Source organism: Anastrepha obliqua, chromosome 2, assembly GCF_027943255.1.
Source record: "Anastrepha obliqua isolate idAnaObli1 chromosome 2, idAnaObli1_1.0, whole genome shotgun sequence".
Classification (NCBI taxonomy): Eukaryota; Metazoa; Arthropoda; class Insecta; order Diptera; family Tephritidae; genus Anastrepha; species Anastrepha obliqua.
Window position 1 is genome coordinate 126,451,185 of NC_072893.1, and position 20,382 is coordinate 126,471,566.

Below are 20,382 nucleotides of genomic sequence, written 5' to 3' on the forward strand. Positions count from 1 at the left end.
TGTACAATATGGATATCAATTGGAAGCTGTTGGTGAATGCTTTAGTTCAGAGTATTTTTCATGCCGCTCCGTGACTAGGGTCTCGAGATAGAGACCAAAACGTGGAACCTAGAATGTGTTTGTACAATATGGATATCAAATTGAAGCTGTTGGTGAATGCTTTAGTACAGAGTATTTTTCATGCCGCTCCGTGACTAGGGTCTCGAGATAGAGACCAAAACGTGGAGCCTAGAATGTGTTTGTACAATATGGATATCAAATTGAAGCTGTTGGTGAATGCTTTAGTACAGAATATTTTTCATGCCGCTCCGTGACTGGGGTCTCGACATATAGGTCAAAACGTGGACCCGGGTAACCTTTGGTTGTGTATGTACAATATGGGCATCAAATGAAAGCTGTCGATAAGTGCTTTAATACATTCTTAGGAATACATTTAGGAATTTTCACGTGGTAAATTGGAATTAATTAATGTAAGTTTTCATCAAATTTAGTGGATTTATTTTTTCGGTTCATATGCGATAAACTACGATGCACCATGAGTGAATCAAATGATAAAAAAAAAATAAAAAAACAAAAAATATAATCCACAACATTTCAGAATACTATAATTACAATAATGGTTATTACAGTACAAATGCCAAGACAATCGCGTATTCATATTAGTCGCTCGACAAATAATAACAGGCGCATGAGAAATGCTCGGAATAACGCGACATCAGAAGAGCGTCAAGAAGAAAATGAAACAAATCGGCAACGAATGGCACGGTCCAGATCAAATCGACCAAGAGACATCAATTTGAACAAAGCTGCCTTGTAACGGAACTAGACTTGTAGTCAAACGATTGATGAATAATGTTATCGAAGCAACTATTTTAATTGGCAAATTCAAGAATGAAGACGTTCTAATACCGAGAATTCCAATGGTTCCACCTGAATTGCAATTTGAATTCAAGCGTTTGCAACTGCCCATTCGTTTAGCATTTGCAATAACTATCAATAAATCACAAGGGCAAACTTTAGAAATATGCGGGATGAATTTAGAAGAACCAGTATTCACCCATGGTCAACTATACGATGGCTGTTCACGTGTTGGGAAGCCAACAGAATTATATATTTACTCAAAAACAAATAGAAAAACAAAAAATATTGTTTATGCCAAAGCACTTGAATAAAGAATAAAGAAATAAATAATATGAAAACCATATCTTTTCTGTTCTAAACCATATCTATTCTATTTTGGTGTGCCCAGCGAAGCGGGCGGGGTTTGCTAGTTTTTTGTAAAACTTTATTATTTTTTCATAAAATTTCAACGAGAATTGCTTATTTGGATCAAGTTTTTTTTGGCGAGAAATTTCCGCATATAAAAGCATACAAATTTTCAGCATTAAAAAAATATTTATATATAAAAATAAATCAATATATGTATCTACATATATAGTAAAGCGTTTTTCAATAGGTGCGCTTCAACTTTTTTCCGATAGGGAGGGCGAACGACGCAATATTTTTTATTTTTCGCTTGTCATTTGTAAACTTCATTAGTATACATTTCATCATGGAACGCTACACACTTGAGCAACGATTGCAAATCGTGCAAATTTTTTATGAAAATAATCGTTCTGTTGCTCCTACTTTAAGAGCATTACGGCCAAAAAATCATCTTCAGTGATGAAGCTCACTTTTGGCTCAATGGCTTTGTCAACAAGCAAAATATGCGTTACTGGGCAGAAAGCAATCCACACGTGATTCATGAGGCACCGTTGCATCCCGAAAAAATCACTGTTTGGTGCGGTTTACATGCCGGCGGCGTAATTGGCCCATATTTTTTCGTTGACGAGAACGATCGCCACGTTACTGTGAATGGAAATCGATACCGCGACATGATAAACGATTATTTTTGGCCGCAATTGAATGGTATGGACTTAGACGACATGTGGTTTCAACAGGACGGGGACACAAGCCACACAGCACACGCTACAATTGATTTGCTGAAGAGTAAGTTCGATGAGCGCATTATTTCCAGAAATGGACCGGTCGGATGGCCGCCGCGCTCGTGTGATTTGACGCCTCTAGACTATTTTCTTTGGGGTTATGTGAAGTCATTTGTCTACAGTAACACGCCGGCGACGATTTGTGAGCTCAGAGCCAATATTGAACGCGAAATTGCTGGAATTTCGGCCGATTTATGCAAAAGAGTGGTCGAAAATTGGGTTCAACGATTGGACTTCGTAAAACGTGCACGCGGTGGTCATGCAAAAGAAATCGAATTTCATACTTAAATGTATATGTTCAAACTCGATAATAAAAAAAAATTAGTTAAAAAAGTCAAACCGTTTGTGTTTTATTCAAAAAAAAAGTTGAAGCGCTCTTACTGAAAAACGCTTTATATATATAAATTTTTTTTTTGTTTTGTATTTTATATATACATTTTTAAAATTTGTAAAAATGTAACTGCAATTTCTCAATGCATCAAAGTGGATTAATTTTTTTGAAAGTTTATCACAATTTTAAAAATGTTACAATTTTGTGAACTATTTTTTTTAATAAATTTTCAATTCCAAAATTTAAATTTCTAAACGTTTTTTTATAAATTTTCAATTCCAAAATTTGAATTTCTTAACTTTTTTTATAAATATTCAATTGGAAAATTTAAATTTCAAAATTTTTTTTATGAATTCTCGATTCCAAAATTTAAATTTCTAATTTTTTTTTTAATTTTAAATTTCGAAATTTTAACTACAAAACTCTTTTTTATAAATTTTCATTTCCAAAATTTTATTTTCTAAACTGTTTTTTATAAGTTCTCAATTCCAAAATTTAAATTTCTAAACTTTTTTTTATAAAATTTCAATTTCTAAACTTTTTTTATAAATTTTCAATTACAAAATTTAAATATCTTAACTTTTTTTATAAATTTTCAATTACAAAATTTAAATTTCTATACTTTTTTTTATAAATTTTCAATTTCTAAACTATTTTTATAAATTTTCAATTACAAAATTTTAATTTCTAAACTTTGTTTTATAAATTTTCATTTCCAAAATTTAAATATCTAAACTGTTTTCAAAAATTTTTAATTACAAAATTTAACAACAAAATTTCTAAACTTTTTTTATAAATATGCAACTCCAAAATTCCAATTTCTAAAGTTTTTTTTTAATTTTCAATCACGAAAATTAAATTTCTAAACTTTTTTTTATAAATTCTCGATTCCAAAATTTAAATTTCTAATTTGTTTTTTAATTTTAAATTCCGAAATTTTAATTACAAAACTTTTTTTTATAAATTTTCATTTCCAAAATTTTAATTTCTAAACTTTTTTTATAAATTTTCAATTCCAAATCTAAATTTCTAAACTTTTTTTTATAAATTTTCAATTACAAAACTTAAATTCTAAACTTTTCTTTTTATAAATTTTCAATTACAAAATTTAAATATCTAAACTTTTTTTTATAAATTTTCAGTTACAAAATTTAATTATCTCAACTGTTTTCAAAAATTTTTAATTACAAAATTTAACAACAAAATTTCTAAACTTTTTTTTATAAATTTGCAACTCCAAAATTCAAATTTCTAAAGTTTTTTTTTAATTTTCAATCACGAAAATTAAATTTCTAAACTTTTTTTTATAAATTCTCGATTCCAAAATTTAAGTTTCTAATTTTTTTTTAATTTTAAATTCCGAAATTTTAATTGCAAAATTTTTTTTATAAATTTTCATTTCCAAAATTTTAATTTCTAAACTTTTTTTTATAAATTTTCAATTCCAAATCTAAATTTCTAAACTTTTTTTTATATATTTTCAATTACAAAACTTAAATTTCTAAACTTTTCGTTTTATAAATTTTCAATTAAAAAATTTAAATATCTAAACTTTTTTTATAAATTTTCAATTACAAAATTTAAATATCTAAACTGTTTTCAAAAATTTTTAATAACAAAATTTCGAAACTTTTTTTTATAAATTTGCAACTCCAAAATTCAAATTTCTTAAGTTTTTTTATAAATTTTCAATTAGAAAATTTAAATTTCTAAAATTTTTTTTATACATTTTTAATTCCAAAATTCAAATTTCTAAACTTTTCATTTGAGAAGGTCTTTAATGGCGTCAATTTGAGGGATTTGTGCGCCCAGGAGTTAAAGATCGACCATAAAAGAATTTTAAACCATTTGCGCAAAAATTTTACCCAAAAATATTGGATTTCTTTTCCCCAGATAAGTCAGAGATTTTAGATGCCAGAAAAGGCAAAACTTTCACTCGAAAGTTAAATTTCAGTAAAATTTAGAATTTGAATTATATTTTCTTTTAAGCATTTTTCTTAAGCACTAGCTGACGACCTTCAGGGATACATTTTAATAACAAATACAAAAAAGCACATAGAGATGTTTCGCAATAAATTTGCCTATTTCCTCTGCCAAATATTATGAATATTGCAACAAAATCAAAACTTATTAATTCTCTGCCGTAGAAATTAATCGAGTTTTTGTTTGAGTGTTTGCTTATTTGTGTAATTTAATCTATGAATACATAAATTATCCCTGCAGAACTAAAAAATTATTAAAATACAGAACTATAAAATTAATAAAAAATATTTATATTTACTTGCATTTAATTTGAAAAATTAAGAATTGCAAATTCGCATTTGCAAAAAAATCTAAAAGTCAGCGAACGAGGTACTTTGTTAGCTATAACTCAATAATATTGGGATATATTGCGTGAAATATTTGTATATTTCTAATATTTGTATGTTTAAATATTTGTATGCTAAAATATTTGCATATTCTATAACATTTAATTAGAAAGGCAAATCATTCAAACTTAACAATCATCTACCCTCAAGTCGAAGTTGCGTATACGTACTGTATACTCCCTTTCAATGCCTGCAACGAGTCGCTGAGTAGAAATGTGATACTAAAATGTTTTCAAACACTCTTTCATTTCTTTTAAGAGCGCGCTACTTCTTTCTCCACACGCACACTGAGAGCGGCATTTCACTTGCCTGGAAAGTGTTAATATTTGCCGCTATTATAAAAACCGAAACGTTGGTATGCAACTCGAGCAGTTGAATGGCGGCAGCAGTGCTGGTAACATCTGAATTTTAGCGGTGAAATTTAGTGACACTACTAAATGTATGATAAGTACACACATATGTGCGTGTATATGTGTTAGTGGGCATAAGCACAAGCGTGCGCTTGACGACGCATTGTGGGCTGTACGGACACGCGCGGCGTTTTTAAGGAGCAAATTTTTGAAGTGATAATATTTCGCTTAAATGCTTTTCAACGAAGGAAGCATAGAATATTTGTATGGTCACAGCCTATAGTAATGTAGTAAATACAAATACCTATCTGAAAATGTGTGCAACAAAGAGCTAATCAAAAGCATTCAAGCGTGTGACATGTGAATACTTGTAAGTGTTTGTTGTGACAAAAAAAAAATTACAAATCTATTCCGCTTGAAATAATAAAAGTGAAAACTCATATAAACGATATTGGCGAATTTGTCGTAAAAATAAATTGCGGTTAAACGCTTGAACGAATTTGCTTTGGATTTACCTTCAACGGACCGCCAGTGACGTCCAGCTACATACGACTGGTTGAGTGAGGAGATCGACCGCCACCACGGGGTGCAAATCCTTCGCAACTATTTGTGTACAAATAACACACTTATAAAAATAACAAAAACAAAACTATAGATATGCACACAGCTACAAGTATTCGTACGGTGTTTTGGTGTGCAGGGGTGTGTGCGTTGGAACCCACACTTATGGCTACGCTATAGACAAGCATATGGAACACGCTGCTCCCGAAATGGCAAAAAACAAAATGCTGTTCCAATAAATGTATGTATGTATGTTGAATGAAAAATTTGCGCTTGATTGAAAATTATAAATTAGCGCAGAGAAGTGGAAAAGTGGCACACTACTGAAGCAGCGCAGAAAAAATTAAATTTTTAAAGTGAAACAGCTTTTATTGTGTGAAGTGACGCTTGAATATTTTTATGGCAAAAGCATGCACATCAAAGCAAAAAACAAAATAAACGAAATAATTTAAAAATAATAATAATTTGTATTATTATGCGTTTACGCTTATGGAAAGCAGGGAGTGACAGAAAACAGATAATAAATAGCATTTCCCTGTAGAAATACTAAAAATTATGAAAAATTAATAAAGATTAAAAAAAAGTAATAAAAATTAATAAAAAATGAGTAAAAAATAATTGCAATATGCGGTTCAAATGTAGCAACTAAATTGTGCATGTGGCTAAAAATATACTTGGAAAAATGTGCCACCAATAAAAACGCATTTAAAAGTGAATTAAATAACAGTATCGTTTTTCGTTGTGGCCCTATATTAACCCTTTGAGCTATATGAATTGATGATGATGATGCATTTTTTCGCATATAAATATTAAATTACTGATTTTCGCTTAAGTGGCGTTCGTATTTCCGCACACTAACTCAGCGTTGTACATGCATTCACGCGTTTTTTTTTCCAAATAAAGCACTAAAACATAAAAATATATAAAATACAATAAAGTAAAATTTGAGATTTTGTTAAAAATTATATTTTATATTTTAAATTATATTTTAAATCAATAATTACATTTTATATCAAAAATTAAAAAATTATATTATTATAGGTTTGAGCAAAAATAAATCCATTATTTTCTCGGTAGATGCCTGTAGTGTTCGATGTCTCCTAAAGTATCGATCAAACAATTTAAAGTTTATGTTCGTTGTCAAGGTGGCATTTCTGACTAAAAAAATTACTTTTTTTATTGGAAATTATATATTATATTAAAATTTTAATTTCGAAAAGTTTCCATTCTTAATTATACCTCAATTGAAACATTTTGAAGAATTTATCGAGTTTTAGCTCGAAAAATAAAATTAAATAACTCCTACGGTTAGAAGAAAAACTAGACTAGACATTATATTTAAAATTATTTAAACAGTTTTAATCGACTCCAACTATTTTGTATTCGTATTTTTAGTTTATGTTCAAGGCTGGTTTAACAATAAAATCTAAAGATAAATAAAGGCCATAATTTAATTAATTCTTCAATTCGTATTGGAAATTATATTTTAAGGTCGATAACACTGGTTTACAGCCAAAATGCACCAGAGACGCCGTTATAAAATTCCTATGTAAAATCACCGTCTGATTTCGAAAATCAAGGTTATTTTTTATTCTATGGTAACGTTTTTGAGATATTTACGAATTATCGTTATTTCAAAAAAACAAAAAATTGGGCCCACTTAATCATATATATCTCGAAAACGAATTGAGCGATTCCAAAACCGTTTGAAGCTTTTAAAAGGTAATAAAATTTGTTATAAACTGTGTGTAAAACACTTTTTGCTAGGCCCTGCAGATTCAAAGATAACGAACTATCATAACGAATTTTTTAAATTTTTTTTGTAAAAATATACAAAAAATTGTACTTTGAGAGAAAGGATCTCGAAAACTTTTTACTTTTTCGTGTATTTTTTATTTTCACTCTAAGCTCTGTTTTATTACAAAAAAAATAAACTTTGATTAAACAAAATCGATGAATTAATACAAAAGTTACAAGCATTCAAGTAAATATATCCATATAGTAAAACTTAAGTACCCTACAAATAATAGCATATGCACATATGATTCTTAAACTATCTATTTAGGCGACATATGAAATGTATTACACCAATGAAGTGGAGGGAACCAACTTGCCATTCAACGGACTGCTATATTTGTACTACAAAAGTATTTGGGGTTGGAAAGTCAAGAAAAGTAACCTATGCGAGCATATCTGCAGTGTCGAGAACTAAATTCAACGGAAGCTACATTGCCAAAATCAAATTTAACTTTAGTTTCGGCTCCAGTTTCATTGTCAACAGCAGTATCTGATTTCGCGGCAACATGTTGTACTGAATTGCAAACGGAGAACGAAAGAAACCCTTTGTCACAAGCCCAACTCAATGATTGGATAAGGGATTTGGAATGGTCAAAAGAAAAGGCCGAACTACACGCCCCTCGTATGCAACAATTTAAATTTGTTTCATCCGATGTTAAGGCAACATATTATAGGACTCGTCACGAACAATTCTCCCAGTATTATACGAAGAAGGACAGTGTTTGTTATTGCAAAAACATTGCTGGTCTATTTAAACAGTTTGGTGAACCATATGATTCAAAAGAGTGGTGATTGTTCATAGACGGCAATTAATTAAGTTTAAAGGCCGTATTATTGCATATTGGCAACCAAAAGCCATCTATCATGATCGCGCATGCAGTAAATACGAAGGAAACATATGAGACAATGCAAAAATTGCTTAAATTAATTAAATACGAAGAACATGATTGGAAAATATGTGCCGATCTAAAAGTAGTTGGAAAGCTATGTGGTCTACAATCTGGATACATAAAATACTGTTGCTTTCTATGCAAATGGGATAGCCGAGCACGTCAAGACCACTACATCATAAAGGATTGGCCAGAACCAATCGAGTTTCAAGTTGGGGTGGATAACATAAAATACTCACCACTTATAAAGAAGGAAAAAATAATTCTACCTCCGCTCCACATCAAGCTCGGCCTTATCAAAAACTTTGTTAAGGCTTTGGACAAAGAAGGCGAAGCTTTTCATTATTTGAAAACAATCTTTCCACAGATTTCAGAAGCAAAAATAAAGGAAGGGATTTTTGTGGGGCCGCAAATAAGGAAAATAATGGCCAATACCTATTTAAAGAACTATTGCCACCAGTTGAGGCAGCGGCGTGGGACTCTTTTGAAAAGGTCGTTACTTCTTTTTTAGGTAAACACAAAAGTCCTAACTTCGAGCTGATAGCGAACGATTTAATCAAAAACTATGCGGAAATGGGTAAATAAAAAACACATATAAGACCATTTTCTCAGTTAACTTTAAAACTAAACAAAAAATTTGAAAGCAAATTTTTAAATTTACATGAGAATATATAGCCCTTATTTTGAATTTATTGCCCTGCTCCGAACAAACAAGAACGACCAAAATTTGTTCTGAATTGGAAGATTAACCCAGCCTAAGAAAATTATATGCTAATATGTCACTTATGTATTTATCTAATTCCCTTTTTAATTTTCTTTCAGGAGTAAATATGTCTTTAAAAATTCATTTTCTGCACTCCCATTTAAATTTTTTCCCGCAAAATCTTGGCGACGAAAGCGACGAGCATGGCGAAAGGTTTCACCAGCAAATGAAAATGATTGAAAGTCGGTATCAAGGATTCTGGGATGTCGCTATGATGGGTGACTACTGTTGGTTTCTCAAAAGAGAAACCGATCCTTATATAAATAAGCGTCAAAACAAGACACATAACTTTTTCAATTATAAAATAAGATCATAGAGTTAAGACAGAATCATATGTACATATGCTATTATTTGTAGGGTACTTATGTTTTACTATATGGGTATATTTACTTGAATGCTTGTAACTTTTGTATTAGTTCATCGATTTTGTTTAATCAAAGTTAATTTTTTTTGTAATAAAACAAAGCTTAGAGTGAAAACAAAAAATACACGAAAAAGTAAAAAGTTTTTGAGATCCTTTCTCTCAAAGTACAAATTTTTTTATATTTTTACAAAAAAAATTTAAAAAATCCGTTATGATAGTTCGTTATCTTTGAATCTGCAGGACCTAGTAAAAAGTGTTTTAGACACAGTTTATAGCAAATTTTATTACCTTTTAAAAGCTTTAAACGGTTTTGGAATCGCTCAATTCGTTTTTGAGATATATATGATTAAGTGAGCCCAATTTTTTGTTTTTTTGAAATAACGGTAATTCGTAAATATCTCAAAAATGTTACCATAGAATAAAAAATAACCTTGATTTTCGGAATCAGACGGTGATTTTACATAGGAATTTCATAACGGCGTCTCTGGTGCAGAAAAAAAGTTGAAATTTGTGATCCAGTGTAATTAAAAAAAACGAAAATTCACAAATTAAAAATATGAAAACTTATTACATTTAAAAGTTGATAAATTAAAAAAAAAAATAAAAATTTCAATTTTTCGTAATTTCTAATTACGCCACATTTTTAGAATCTTTAATAAACATTTAGAAATTAACAATTTTTATACTTTGATGGTTTTTTTGATAGTTTTGATAATTTTGAAAATTCTTAAAGCAATTTTTTTTTTTCATATTAATAAAAATATTGTAGCTAAAGGTCGGTAAATTCTTAAAAAATTGTGAGTATCAATGAATAAAAATCATAATTTATTAACGTGGATTTTAATTTTTTTAAGTTTTTGTCTAAAAATCACAATTCATTAACGTGGACTTTCATTTCATTTTTTATAAGTTTTTGCCCATTTTAAAACGCTAAAATTTTGTGATATTTTTGTTATAAATTTTCATTTTCGAAATTCCAAATTCTTCACAATTTCATAATTTGACAAAATTTTTAAATTTTCCCCAATTTTAAAAGTGCTAAAATTTTCTGATTTTTTATAATTTATCAATTCGAAAAGTTTAATTTAAAAATTTTTCACAATTTTATAGATTAAGTTTAAATTATAATTATATATATAATTATCACAATTCAATTTGTTTTTATGCAGAAAATTTGTAATTTTTTTTTCTAAACGCAGCAATTTTCCGCCAAAAAAAAAGTCATTCAAATGAAAACCGCTCGGTGAAATTTTGTTTAGAAAAGTAATAAAAGTTTTAAATTTTGGAAATTGGAAAAATATTTTTAAAAATTTAAATTATAAAATTGTGATAATTATATATATAATTATAATTTAAATTTTTAAAAATATTTTTCCAATTTCCAAAATTTAAAACTTTTATAACTTTTCTTTATAAAATTTCAGCGAGCGGTTTTCATTTGAATAACTTTTTTTTTGGCGGAAAATTGCTGCGTTTAGAAAAAAAAATTACAAATTTTCTGCATAAAAGCAAAAAACAAACATAAAATACATAAAAAATTTAATTTTCTTTTTAATTTTAAATAAACATTTTTACAACTTTAAACTGTTGACATTTTGTGAATTATTTTTTTCCAATAAATTTTAAATTCCAAAATTCAAATCTTTAAATTTTTCAAAATCTTATAATTTGACAAAGTCCTCAATTTTTTTTTAATCTTTCGCAATTTGTGAATGTTTTTGATTCAAACTTCTAAATTTTTCACGATTTTATAATTTGAAAAATTCTTAAATTTCCCCCAATTTTAAAAGTGCTGCAATTTTTAGAATTTTTTTTATACATTTTCAATTCGAAAATTTAAATTTCAAAATATTTCACAATTTTTTCACAATTTAATAATTTAAATTTTTAAAAATATTTTTTCAATTTCATTTTTTCAAAATTTAAAATTTGTAATATATTTTTATAACATTTCAGCGTGCGATTTTCATTTGAATGAGGTTTTTTTTGTGGCATAAAATTCCTGCATTTAGAAAACAATACAAATTTTCTGCATTAAAAAATACATAAAAACTTTGGTTTTTTTTTTATTTTTGAATAAACGTTTTCACAAGCTTAAATATGTTAATTTTTTTACAATAAATTTTAAAAGCCAAAATTCAAATCTTTAAATTTTTCAAAATCTTATAATTTGACAAAGTCTTAAAATTTAAAAAAAAATTTTTAAAAAGGTAAAAATATGTGAATGCTTTCGATAAATTTTCACTTCCAAAATTCAAACTTATAAATTTTTCACGACTATAATTTCACACAGTTTTTAGTTTTGTAAAATATTTTCTAATTTCCAAAATATTTCAAATTTTACCATATTTTTTATAAAATTTCATCGAGTTTTTTACAATTGATTCAGGTTTTTTGCGGAGAAAAATTTCTGCATTTGTAAAATAAAATTTTTTTTTTAAATTAATTTTTCCCTCAAATTTTATAACTCAAGCTTCTCTTTCAATTTGTGGTGTCCGTTTTGATCTTGTCCTGGAAAAATTTAAATGTAAAAGTTTACTTTCTATTTGAAATTAGTCCTGAATTTTGTAATCCAATAAAGTCGCTACATTTTTCATCCATTTTTTGAATTTTTAAATTCAGTGTAAATTTTTATAAAGTGTTCCCGCTCTTCAGTTATTTAGAAAATGAAATCATTACTTGGGCAGTCTCCTTTTATAAGTTGAAAAGGTTCTTAATTTTTGGTCATGTGACTTTTTTTTTACCAAAATATTTCTCAAAATTTCTAAACCGATTGGAAGCTTTCCAGCTTTCTTAGTAAAACTGCTTTTTGCAGAACTGGAAAACGATTTTAAAACTTTACTAATTTTCTTTCAGTTGTCTTTCTCTAAATTTTTGATGCATCCACAATGGCTTTGCTTTAAAAACATTTAACCATAAAGAACAAAAAATAAATAAAATAAAATACAATAATTCTTTTTTTGGTATTGTAACCCAAAGTTGAAATGTAATTTTTCGTGCCTTAAGGTGCTTTTCAGCTCAAATATTACAAGAAAAAGTAATTAAAAATCGAAGAAAAAAAAATTACGAGAAACATTCCGACCAAGCACCATAAAAAGTGTACAAAATTTACCAAAATGATTACTAAGCAATTTTGATGTCTACAAAGGAACCACAAAAAACAAAACCAAAAACAAAATGTGTGCGAAGATTTATTGAAAAACAAAAAACCAAAAACAACTCGCCACCCAGCGCCCACAATCGCATCAATTATTGCACCTAACTCAAAACTCCAACCCTCTCCACGTCACCGTCCCAGCCGGCGATGCTTTTGGAGTTTCTCGAATATGCCACAAGACTGCTGAAAAACAATATGACAACAATTATACTTGCTACAACAACAGCAACAGCAACTGCAACAAAAACTACCACTATCGCCTCAACCATTTCTAACGCCATCTCCTCCACCACCACCTCGTCACATCCCACACACGTCGACATGTTGCCCGAACGTCCTGCCACTACGTATCCAGCACTTGAGACATTTAACTCTACACTTAAGACGCTCTTCAATAAAACGCTGGCCAATGTGACGCAGGCTAATTTAAGCGATTACACCATACCGTACACATTACTGCCATCCATGGGCAATGGCACCATTGACGCCAGCGTGGCAGGGAATGCAGTGGAGAGTGGTGGCGCAACAACGGCGATGTCTGCTTTGCCAACACTGCACGCGACCCGATATGCCATGGAGGCGACTACATCATTGCCCGCACAGACGGTGGCCACTTTCATTGCGGCGGGTCATAAAAATCGCGCCACAATAATTGTTTATCCCACAGGTGGGTATATAGTACTAAGTACGAAAACTACTGGTAGTTTTTATTGAATTATGCGCATGTAAATCAGTTGAATACCTGCTCAACTTGTGAAGTGGGTAAAAGAGAGATAGAGAGATAGGGAAAGAGTGAGAGAAGAATAAAGATAGAATGGGTAGACACAGCAGATTTTGGTTGAGGCGAAAAGTGTTGAAGAAAGGGAAGAATTTTCGTAAAACCAGACATAGTCACCGGAGTTGGCCTGTCTTAAGTATGCTTAAGTGAGCTGCGCAATTTGTTTTTTTTTACGCTTGGCACAACTGCAGCTTTGCTTAATAGGCTTTGCCAATAATTTGTAATTTAAAATGCTTCCACTAAATAAAGCATTTGAACCATTGTAAATTATGTAGCAGTCGACCTTGAAGGTCAGATTAACTCGCCACCTTCAACGACTTCACCTGACGATCTCCCCCGAAACTGCGCAAACTCCGATCGCTCATCTCAAAATTGTATGAGGTCAGCTTTGGTAGGTCTCTATAAGCTCGTGAATTCTATACCAACATATTTTTTTCCACGATCCTCGATCTGTATTTGAGTTAAAAGCCAGCTATTTCCATTTTGCTCTTTCAATCTCAAAGGCTTTTTTTAGTCAGGAGATTGAAATAAAAATGTCAGAATCATTATCTAATACCGCCACATCAATTGTATGTAGGGCAATCAGCCACTAACACTAAACATTCCTGGAATCGCGTTAGCATTTCTTCAAGGTGGAGCTGCGAAAGCGGTTGTGGGGGGAATGGAACATCGGAGATTGTGCAATAGCCCAGTACTCACAAATTATTGTCTTGTCTTCGATTTGGTACTGTTGTGAGTGTTTGACTCAAGCATCTGTATCTGTCGTCAGTTTGTCTAAAATTCTAGTTCATCTCCACTGCCTAGCTGCTAGCAAGGATGCTTACAAAACTTAATAATAAATGAAATATAATATAGTTTATAAGACTTTTTCTCTCTTTTTCCTTCTTCCTTTTTTCTCAAAACTGTCGAGTTGCGACTTAACTGGATTAACTTAGCTGTCGTTTCTGGGCTTTTCTTTCCCAGTCAATGTGATTGAGTCTCATCATGACTGTAGCCGCGAACGTTTTTACGGCGTCCCATTTAGTGATCCCTAAAGAGGCCTCAAGGGAACATCTCCTCATTATAAATGGTGTGGTCGCGAGGAGTATAGAAAATTACACTTTTAGGCTGAACTTTCTACATAGCAGAAGAATCAGGCACATTTTAGAACTTAATCAGTGAAAACATCATAGTCATTATAACATGAGCCATTTGAATAAGCGGCTTTCGCCCCAGACTAAGAGGGTGTGGTTATTGACTATACGACTATCGCTTCCGCTTGCGGTTTAACTCATTATTTTAGCACTACAGATTTAGACTCCCAGCAGGGTTCAGCGTAAACGCTCTGAAAACGTTAAAATCTCTTCATGACTTAAGCATTTTTGTTATGGTGTTTTGTTAATGAAACATTTCGGGAGCTTTTTACCCATTTGATGAGCCACTGAAGTAGAATAAACTTATTCTTCCTCGTAAAGTAGACGTCTTTGAATAAAAATGAGGCATTGGCAATTGGCAAAAAAAGAAGCATCGCGACTGACAAGCTTTGCTTTAGACTTTTTGTACGAACATCATTTTGTTGGTCATATCGCTTCATATGAATTATACCTAAGGCTAAAGATACCTCTTTCCGTGAAATTTAGAAGACGTTGCTATAGTAGATGCAGAGATTGTTTTCGTCACGCAAGAAAAAACCAATCTCTTGCTTGGTTTACGTCGAGATACTTACTCACAAAGTAGTAAAGAGTAAAGTAAAGATATGTTTGAATTTCGCTCAGTAATGTTGGAACATGAGCTAGCGCCACGGAACCTTTTGTAAACTGAGAGAATTTTGAGCTAAGCGTAGTCTGAGAAAACGCTTGCTAAAAGCCAAAAGAAATTATCAGAGTTCATTTAATTGGTTTCTAAGAAATAGTGGAGGGCTGAAGAATTTCACTCTGGACCTTGCAGTTTGAGGGCACTTTCTGATTACTATGCATATTCAAGTGAGCACTTTTATCTTTGGGGGCAACCATATAAATCTTTCGGATCGCAATGACAGCGAATATTAAAAGTTTAGGTTAGATGGGAATAAAGGAAAGGGTTAATATTCTATTCATAATTGCAGGTGTTAGTCTATTCCAGAAAAGTACATTTAGTTAGAGGTTTTCAATTATTTAAAAATTATTGAAAAAATTAGTTTCATAGGGGAATCGCGGTAGACGTGCTCACTCTCTATAAAAATTGATTAGTTGAGATTATATGAATTAAATTAAATAGATTAGATTGCGCTAGATTAGATGTATTAGAGTAGATCCGATAAAATTAGTAGATTGGATTAGGTTAGAATATATTAGATTTGTTTATGATTGGCCTTCGATTTGCCTTGCTACGAAAATACTACCTTACTACTATATTTAGCTGGTTCAAAAATAAGTTTTAAATGATTTTTAATTATGTTCCACATGTATTACAAATACGTTCCACACACTTTTTAATTCATATTAGCTTTTGTGGTACCGATATCCATAGAATTGGATTTGCATCCTGTTGAAAATATTCCACTTCCGTTCCATACCTCAAAATGGCTTCATTCATTCATAAAGTTGTTTTAAATCATTTTTGTCTTTTTTCTACATGCAATCAATACATACAGGGTTTTTCAGTAAGAGCGCTTTAACTTTTGAACTTTTTTGAATAAAACACAAACGGTTTGCCTTTTTTAACTAATTTTTATTTTATTATCGAGTTTGAACATATACATTTAAGTATGAAATTCGATTTCTTTTGCATGACCACCGCACGTTTTACGAAGTCCAATCGTTGAACCCAATTTTTGACCACTCTTTTGCATAAATCGGCCGAAATTCCAGCTATTTCGCGTTCAACGGCTTGTTAAATGGACCGTAAAATGGCCGTAATGCTCTTAAAGTAGCAGCAACAGAACGATTATTTTCATAAAAAATTTGCACGATTTGCAATCGTTGCTCAAGTGTGTAGCGTTCCATGATGAAATGTATACTAATGAAGTTTACAAATGACAAGCGAAAAATAAAAAATATTGCGTCGTTCGCCCTCCCTATCGGAAAAAAGTTGAAGCGCACCTATTGAATAACCCTATATATGTATGTTCCACATTTGTTTCAATTCACATCCGTTTTTATGGGGCCGATACCCTATTGAAAATATTCCACTTACGTTCCACACCCCAAAAATTATTTCATTCGTTCAAAAATATATTTTAAATCGTTCTTGTCTATATTCTACATGCACTACATATTTATAGTTCCACATAATTTTTTATTCATATCGGCTTTTATGGTATCGATACCCAGCACAACATTTGATTTTTATTTTGTTTAAAAGATTCGACTTACTTTCCACACATAAAAAATGCCCTATTAGTTCAAAAAGTTATTCTGTATGCCTTTTGATTATGCTTCACATGGAATCCACATAAGATAGACGTGATTTTTGTACCACATCTGCTTGAATGATACCTATACTCAACATACAGTCAGATTTTCTTCCAGTTAAAAATATTTCCCCCACGTTCCGCACGTCATACATACTTTTTCCCAATATACAATTGCATTATAGTCTTAGAAATAGTACACACACATTTCCTTACTGCTAATTACTTTGAAAAAAATCTTTGTTTAAAAAATAAATAAATAGATTACATAGAAATTCCAGTGCAGTCTTGACATTTTATTTTCTAAAATTAAGTAAATGACAGTGGCACGTTTACGAAAAACAGAAAGTGATCCAAGGTCCGCTGCAGCAGCTTGTGCGACGTTTTTCACATTAGGATACCATCCTCTTTCAATTTTATCTTGAAGATAACTAAAACTTTACTTTCAGTTACCTGTACTTGTGGTACCAGAGCAATCACTATTTCCTACACAGAACACTTGTTTAAAGAAAAAAAACATATCAGCCCCAAAATACTTCTCAGACGCACTTTAATGTACCCAACTATTTAAAAAAGATTTAATAATGAAATTTTTAAGACTGCGTGGTAAAGACAAGATTTGCGAATTTTTAACAATGAAACTGTCAAACACATACAAGAGCTTTTCTTACTTCCTTAAATTATACGCCAGACAAGCAGGCGTATTTGTAGGCAGTCGAGTAACAAGTTAATGAACTCTTTAACATCTTCAGCAGCACAACTTTTACACCATTTCCTCTTCACAAATTCGCCTCCTTCCGTAACATCAACAAACGCAGGTACCTAACATACATAAAGGCGAAGAGTGTTGGATTACTTAGAGTTGATGTAGAAATGAGCTTAGCAACTTTTTATTGCTGGCTTTTGTTTTTATTTCTATTTTTTGTTTTTTTTTTTTGTTTTGTGTACCCAGAAAGTTTTGCCTCATGAAAAGTGTGATATGCTTTACCAAATGTTCGTGCGCACATGTATGCTCGTGTGTTCGTGTCAAGCATATTGAAATAAACAGCAAAGCGGAGCTGCTGAGGAAGCCTTGCATGGCTTGGTTTAGCTTGGCTTACACTCTTTAGCTTGTTAGAGGGTAATAGAGAGAGAGAGAGAGAGAGAGAGGGCGAGAGTGAGAGAGATTTATTTAAGCAGATGACACGCGATTTCATTTTCTACCTAAACAAGCGAACTTTGCTCATTAAAGATTTTCTTAGCGCACTAAATTGATATAATAAAAAGAAAAATTGTTTAAGTTGCCTTCATTCAGGTCACACGAAACGAAGGAAGCGGTACTGCTTCCGAGAATTGAGGCTGGCATTTAAAAGTGTGGGAGCACATCTGGCACAGATACGCGGCCAGTTGGAAAAAAACGCCGTTCATGCAGAAAAGCGATTATAAGTTTAACATGGCATTACGAGTAGTTAGAAAGGTTGGGCAAATATGCTGGGAAAAAATTATAAAAGAAATTCATGCAGACGAACATTGGTATCTATCTACTAGGTGTGAAGCGAGGAAAATGTTTTTTTTTTCGATTAAAAAATAGAGATAGAAAATATTCACGCAAAGTAATTGCTTATCACTACCCCTAAGATGAGGACTTACTCGAGGATGTTTTGATTGACAGTTGTGGAAATCACTCAAGTAATTTTTTGTCAGTCTTCAACTTTCGGTGCCTCATTCTTACTGGCGATGACATTATGACGGGCCTAAGAAAAATTAAAAACTCTTCTCCGAATGATGTGGATGGCCTCTCGGTAATTTTAATTAAAAATTGTGCGTCTTTAGTGACTCCACTTACGTTAATATTTAATAAGAGTTTAACGTCTGGTATTTTCATTAATGGTTAGAAATGTATCTTGTTGTTGTTGTTGTAGCAGCATAAACATTCCCCATACATATATGCTGCTGAAGTGACAGTCCTTGGCCGGATATAAATCCGGGTCGTTCCGGTAACGTAGAACCGACTGTCGTGGGAACAAAATGTATCTCTATCACTCCTGTATTTAAAAGTGACCATAAGCATAACCTTGCGATATACAGACCAATTTCAAAACTATCCTCTATCGCTACACTCTTTGACTGCATCATTAAAGATACAATTTATTCTTTTGTAAAACAACTGTTTGGTCCTAATCAGCACGGGGTTGTGGCGACTCGATCTACATCAACTATTCTTTCAATTTTTACGGCAGACTGCTTGGCGTCTCTTCGACGTGGCGTCCAAATGGATGTAATTTACACTGATTTCTCTAAAGCTTTTGATAAGATTTCCCACAAAATCTTAGTTGCTAAAAGGCAAGTTTTGGTTTTCACGCTATCTTTTTGGAGTGGATTAAATCGCATTTGGACAACTGGAGTTCTAGTGCTATTATTGATGGTATTCCCTCGAAACCATTTATTGCTTGCTCTGGCGTTTCCCAGGCTAGCATCTTAAAATCAGTATTTTTGATTCCCTTTTTAAGCGACATTTCCCCGTGTTGTTCTACAACGAGATTTCTTCTTTATGCTGTTGATTTGAGAGTTTACGCTGAGGTTAGTTGCTTTAATGACTCAGTTGTTTTACAGTCAGAACTCAAAAAGCTTCATTACTGGTGTGTCTGTTCCCTAAGATCAAAAAATTTGATCAAGTAAGATTCTCTAATTTATCCAAGCCACTTATCACATCGTACCATTTATCTAGTCTCACTCTTTAGTCAGTCAACGGGATTGAGTACTTATGAGTGCTTTTTGATTCAAAGTTCAATTTTACTTTGCATACAAATTATATTATTTCAAAGTCACTTGTCACAAAGTCACAATTGTATTATTTCAAAGCCCCTCTCCATGCTGCTATTTGTTAGCCGTCATTTTTTTTATTATCCACTTATTTATTGCGATCTGTTTAATAACATTTTTTCAGTCTTTGAGCCATTCAGTTATTTCATCAAGTCCTTTTTGGAGTTTAAGAGAAGCCACATTAAGAGGGAGTCATTTGCGAGTAAGGCGGTGTCATCTGCAAAAGTTCCGATGATAGTTTCCTCAGTAGCTGGTAGATCGTGAGGGTAAAGCAAGTATTAAATGGGGTCCATAATGTTGCCTTGCAGCGTCATTCTGGGGAATTCTCTCACCCATATACAATCAAGATTTTATACTCTTCATTTTTTCGGTCTAACTTATTGTCTTTTATATATATATATATATATATATATAATTGCCGCGTACACCCTTTTTGGGTGTTTGGCCGAGCTCCTCCTCCTATTTGTGGTGTGCGTCTTGATGTTGTTCCACAAATGGAGGGACCTACAGTTTCAAGCCGACTCCGAAAGGCAGATATTTTTATGAGGAGCTTTTTCATGGCAGAAATACACTCGGAGGTTTGCCATTGCCTGCCGAGGGACGACCGCTATTAGAAAAATGTTTTTATTAATTTTGGTTTCACCGAGATTCGAACCAACGTTCTCTCTGTGAATTCCGAATGGTAATCACGCACCAACCCATTCGGTTACGGCGGCCGTAATTGGCTTAGTATTATTAAATAATAGACGATCTCTTCTGTCTTTTTAAATTCTTCTCGATATCCTTTCGGGTAAAATTCAGTGCTCATTCCTCTTGGGTTGAGCCCTTTCTCTGTAAATGTTCAGGTTTGGTAGCTGGACGA

General features: G+C 31.6%; 1 protein-coding gene across 4 annotated transcripts in view; it reads left to right on the top strand.

Annotated features, from left to right (window-relative positions):
* The first annotated feature begins 5,074 nt into the window (after positions 1 to 5,074).
* LOC129237597 (mucin-2-like) overlaps positions 5,075 to 20,382 on the top strand; it is a 47,961-nt gene continuing 32,653 nt past the window's right edge. For 3 of the 4 annotated variants that reach the window (XM_054872429.1, XM_054872431.1, XM_054872432.1), the window contains exons 1-2: positions 5,075 to 5,408; positions 12,420 to 13,237. In XM_054872429.1, the coding sequence (XP_054728404.1) occupies positions 12,718 to 13,237 (520 nt within the window). In that variant the 5' untranslated portion in view covers positions 5,075 to 5,408; positions 12,420 to 12,717. The remainder of the gene's footprint in view (positions 5,409 to 12,419; positions 13,238 to 20,382) is intronic. The other variant, XM_054872430.1, reaches the window with a different exon arrangement.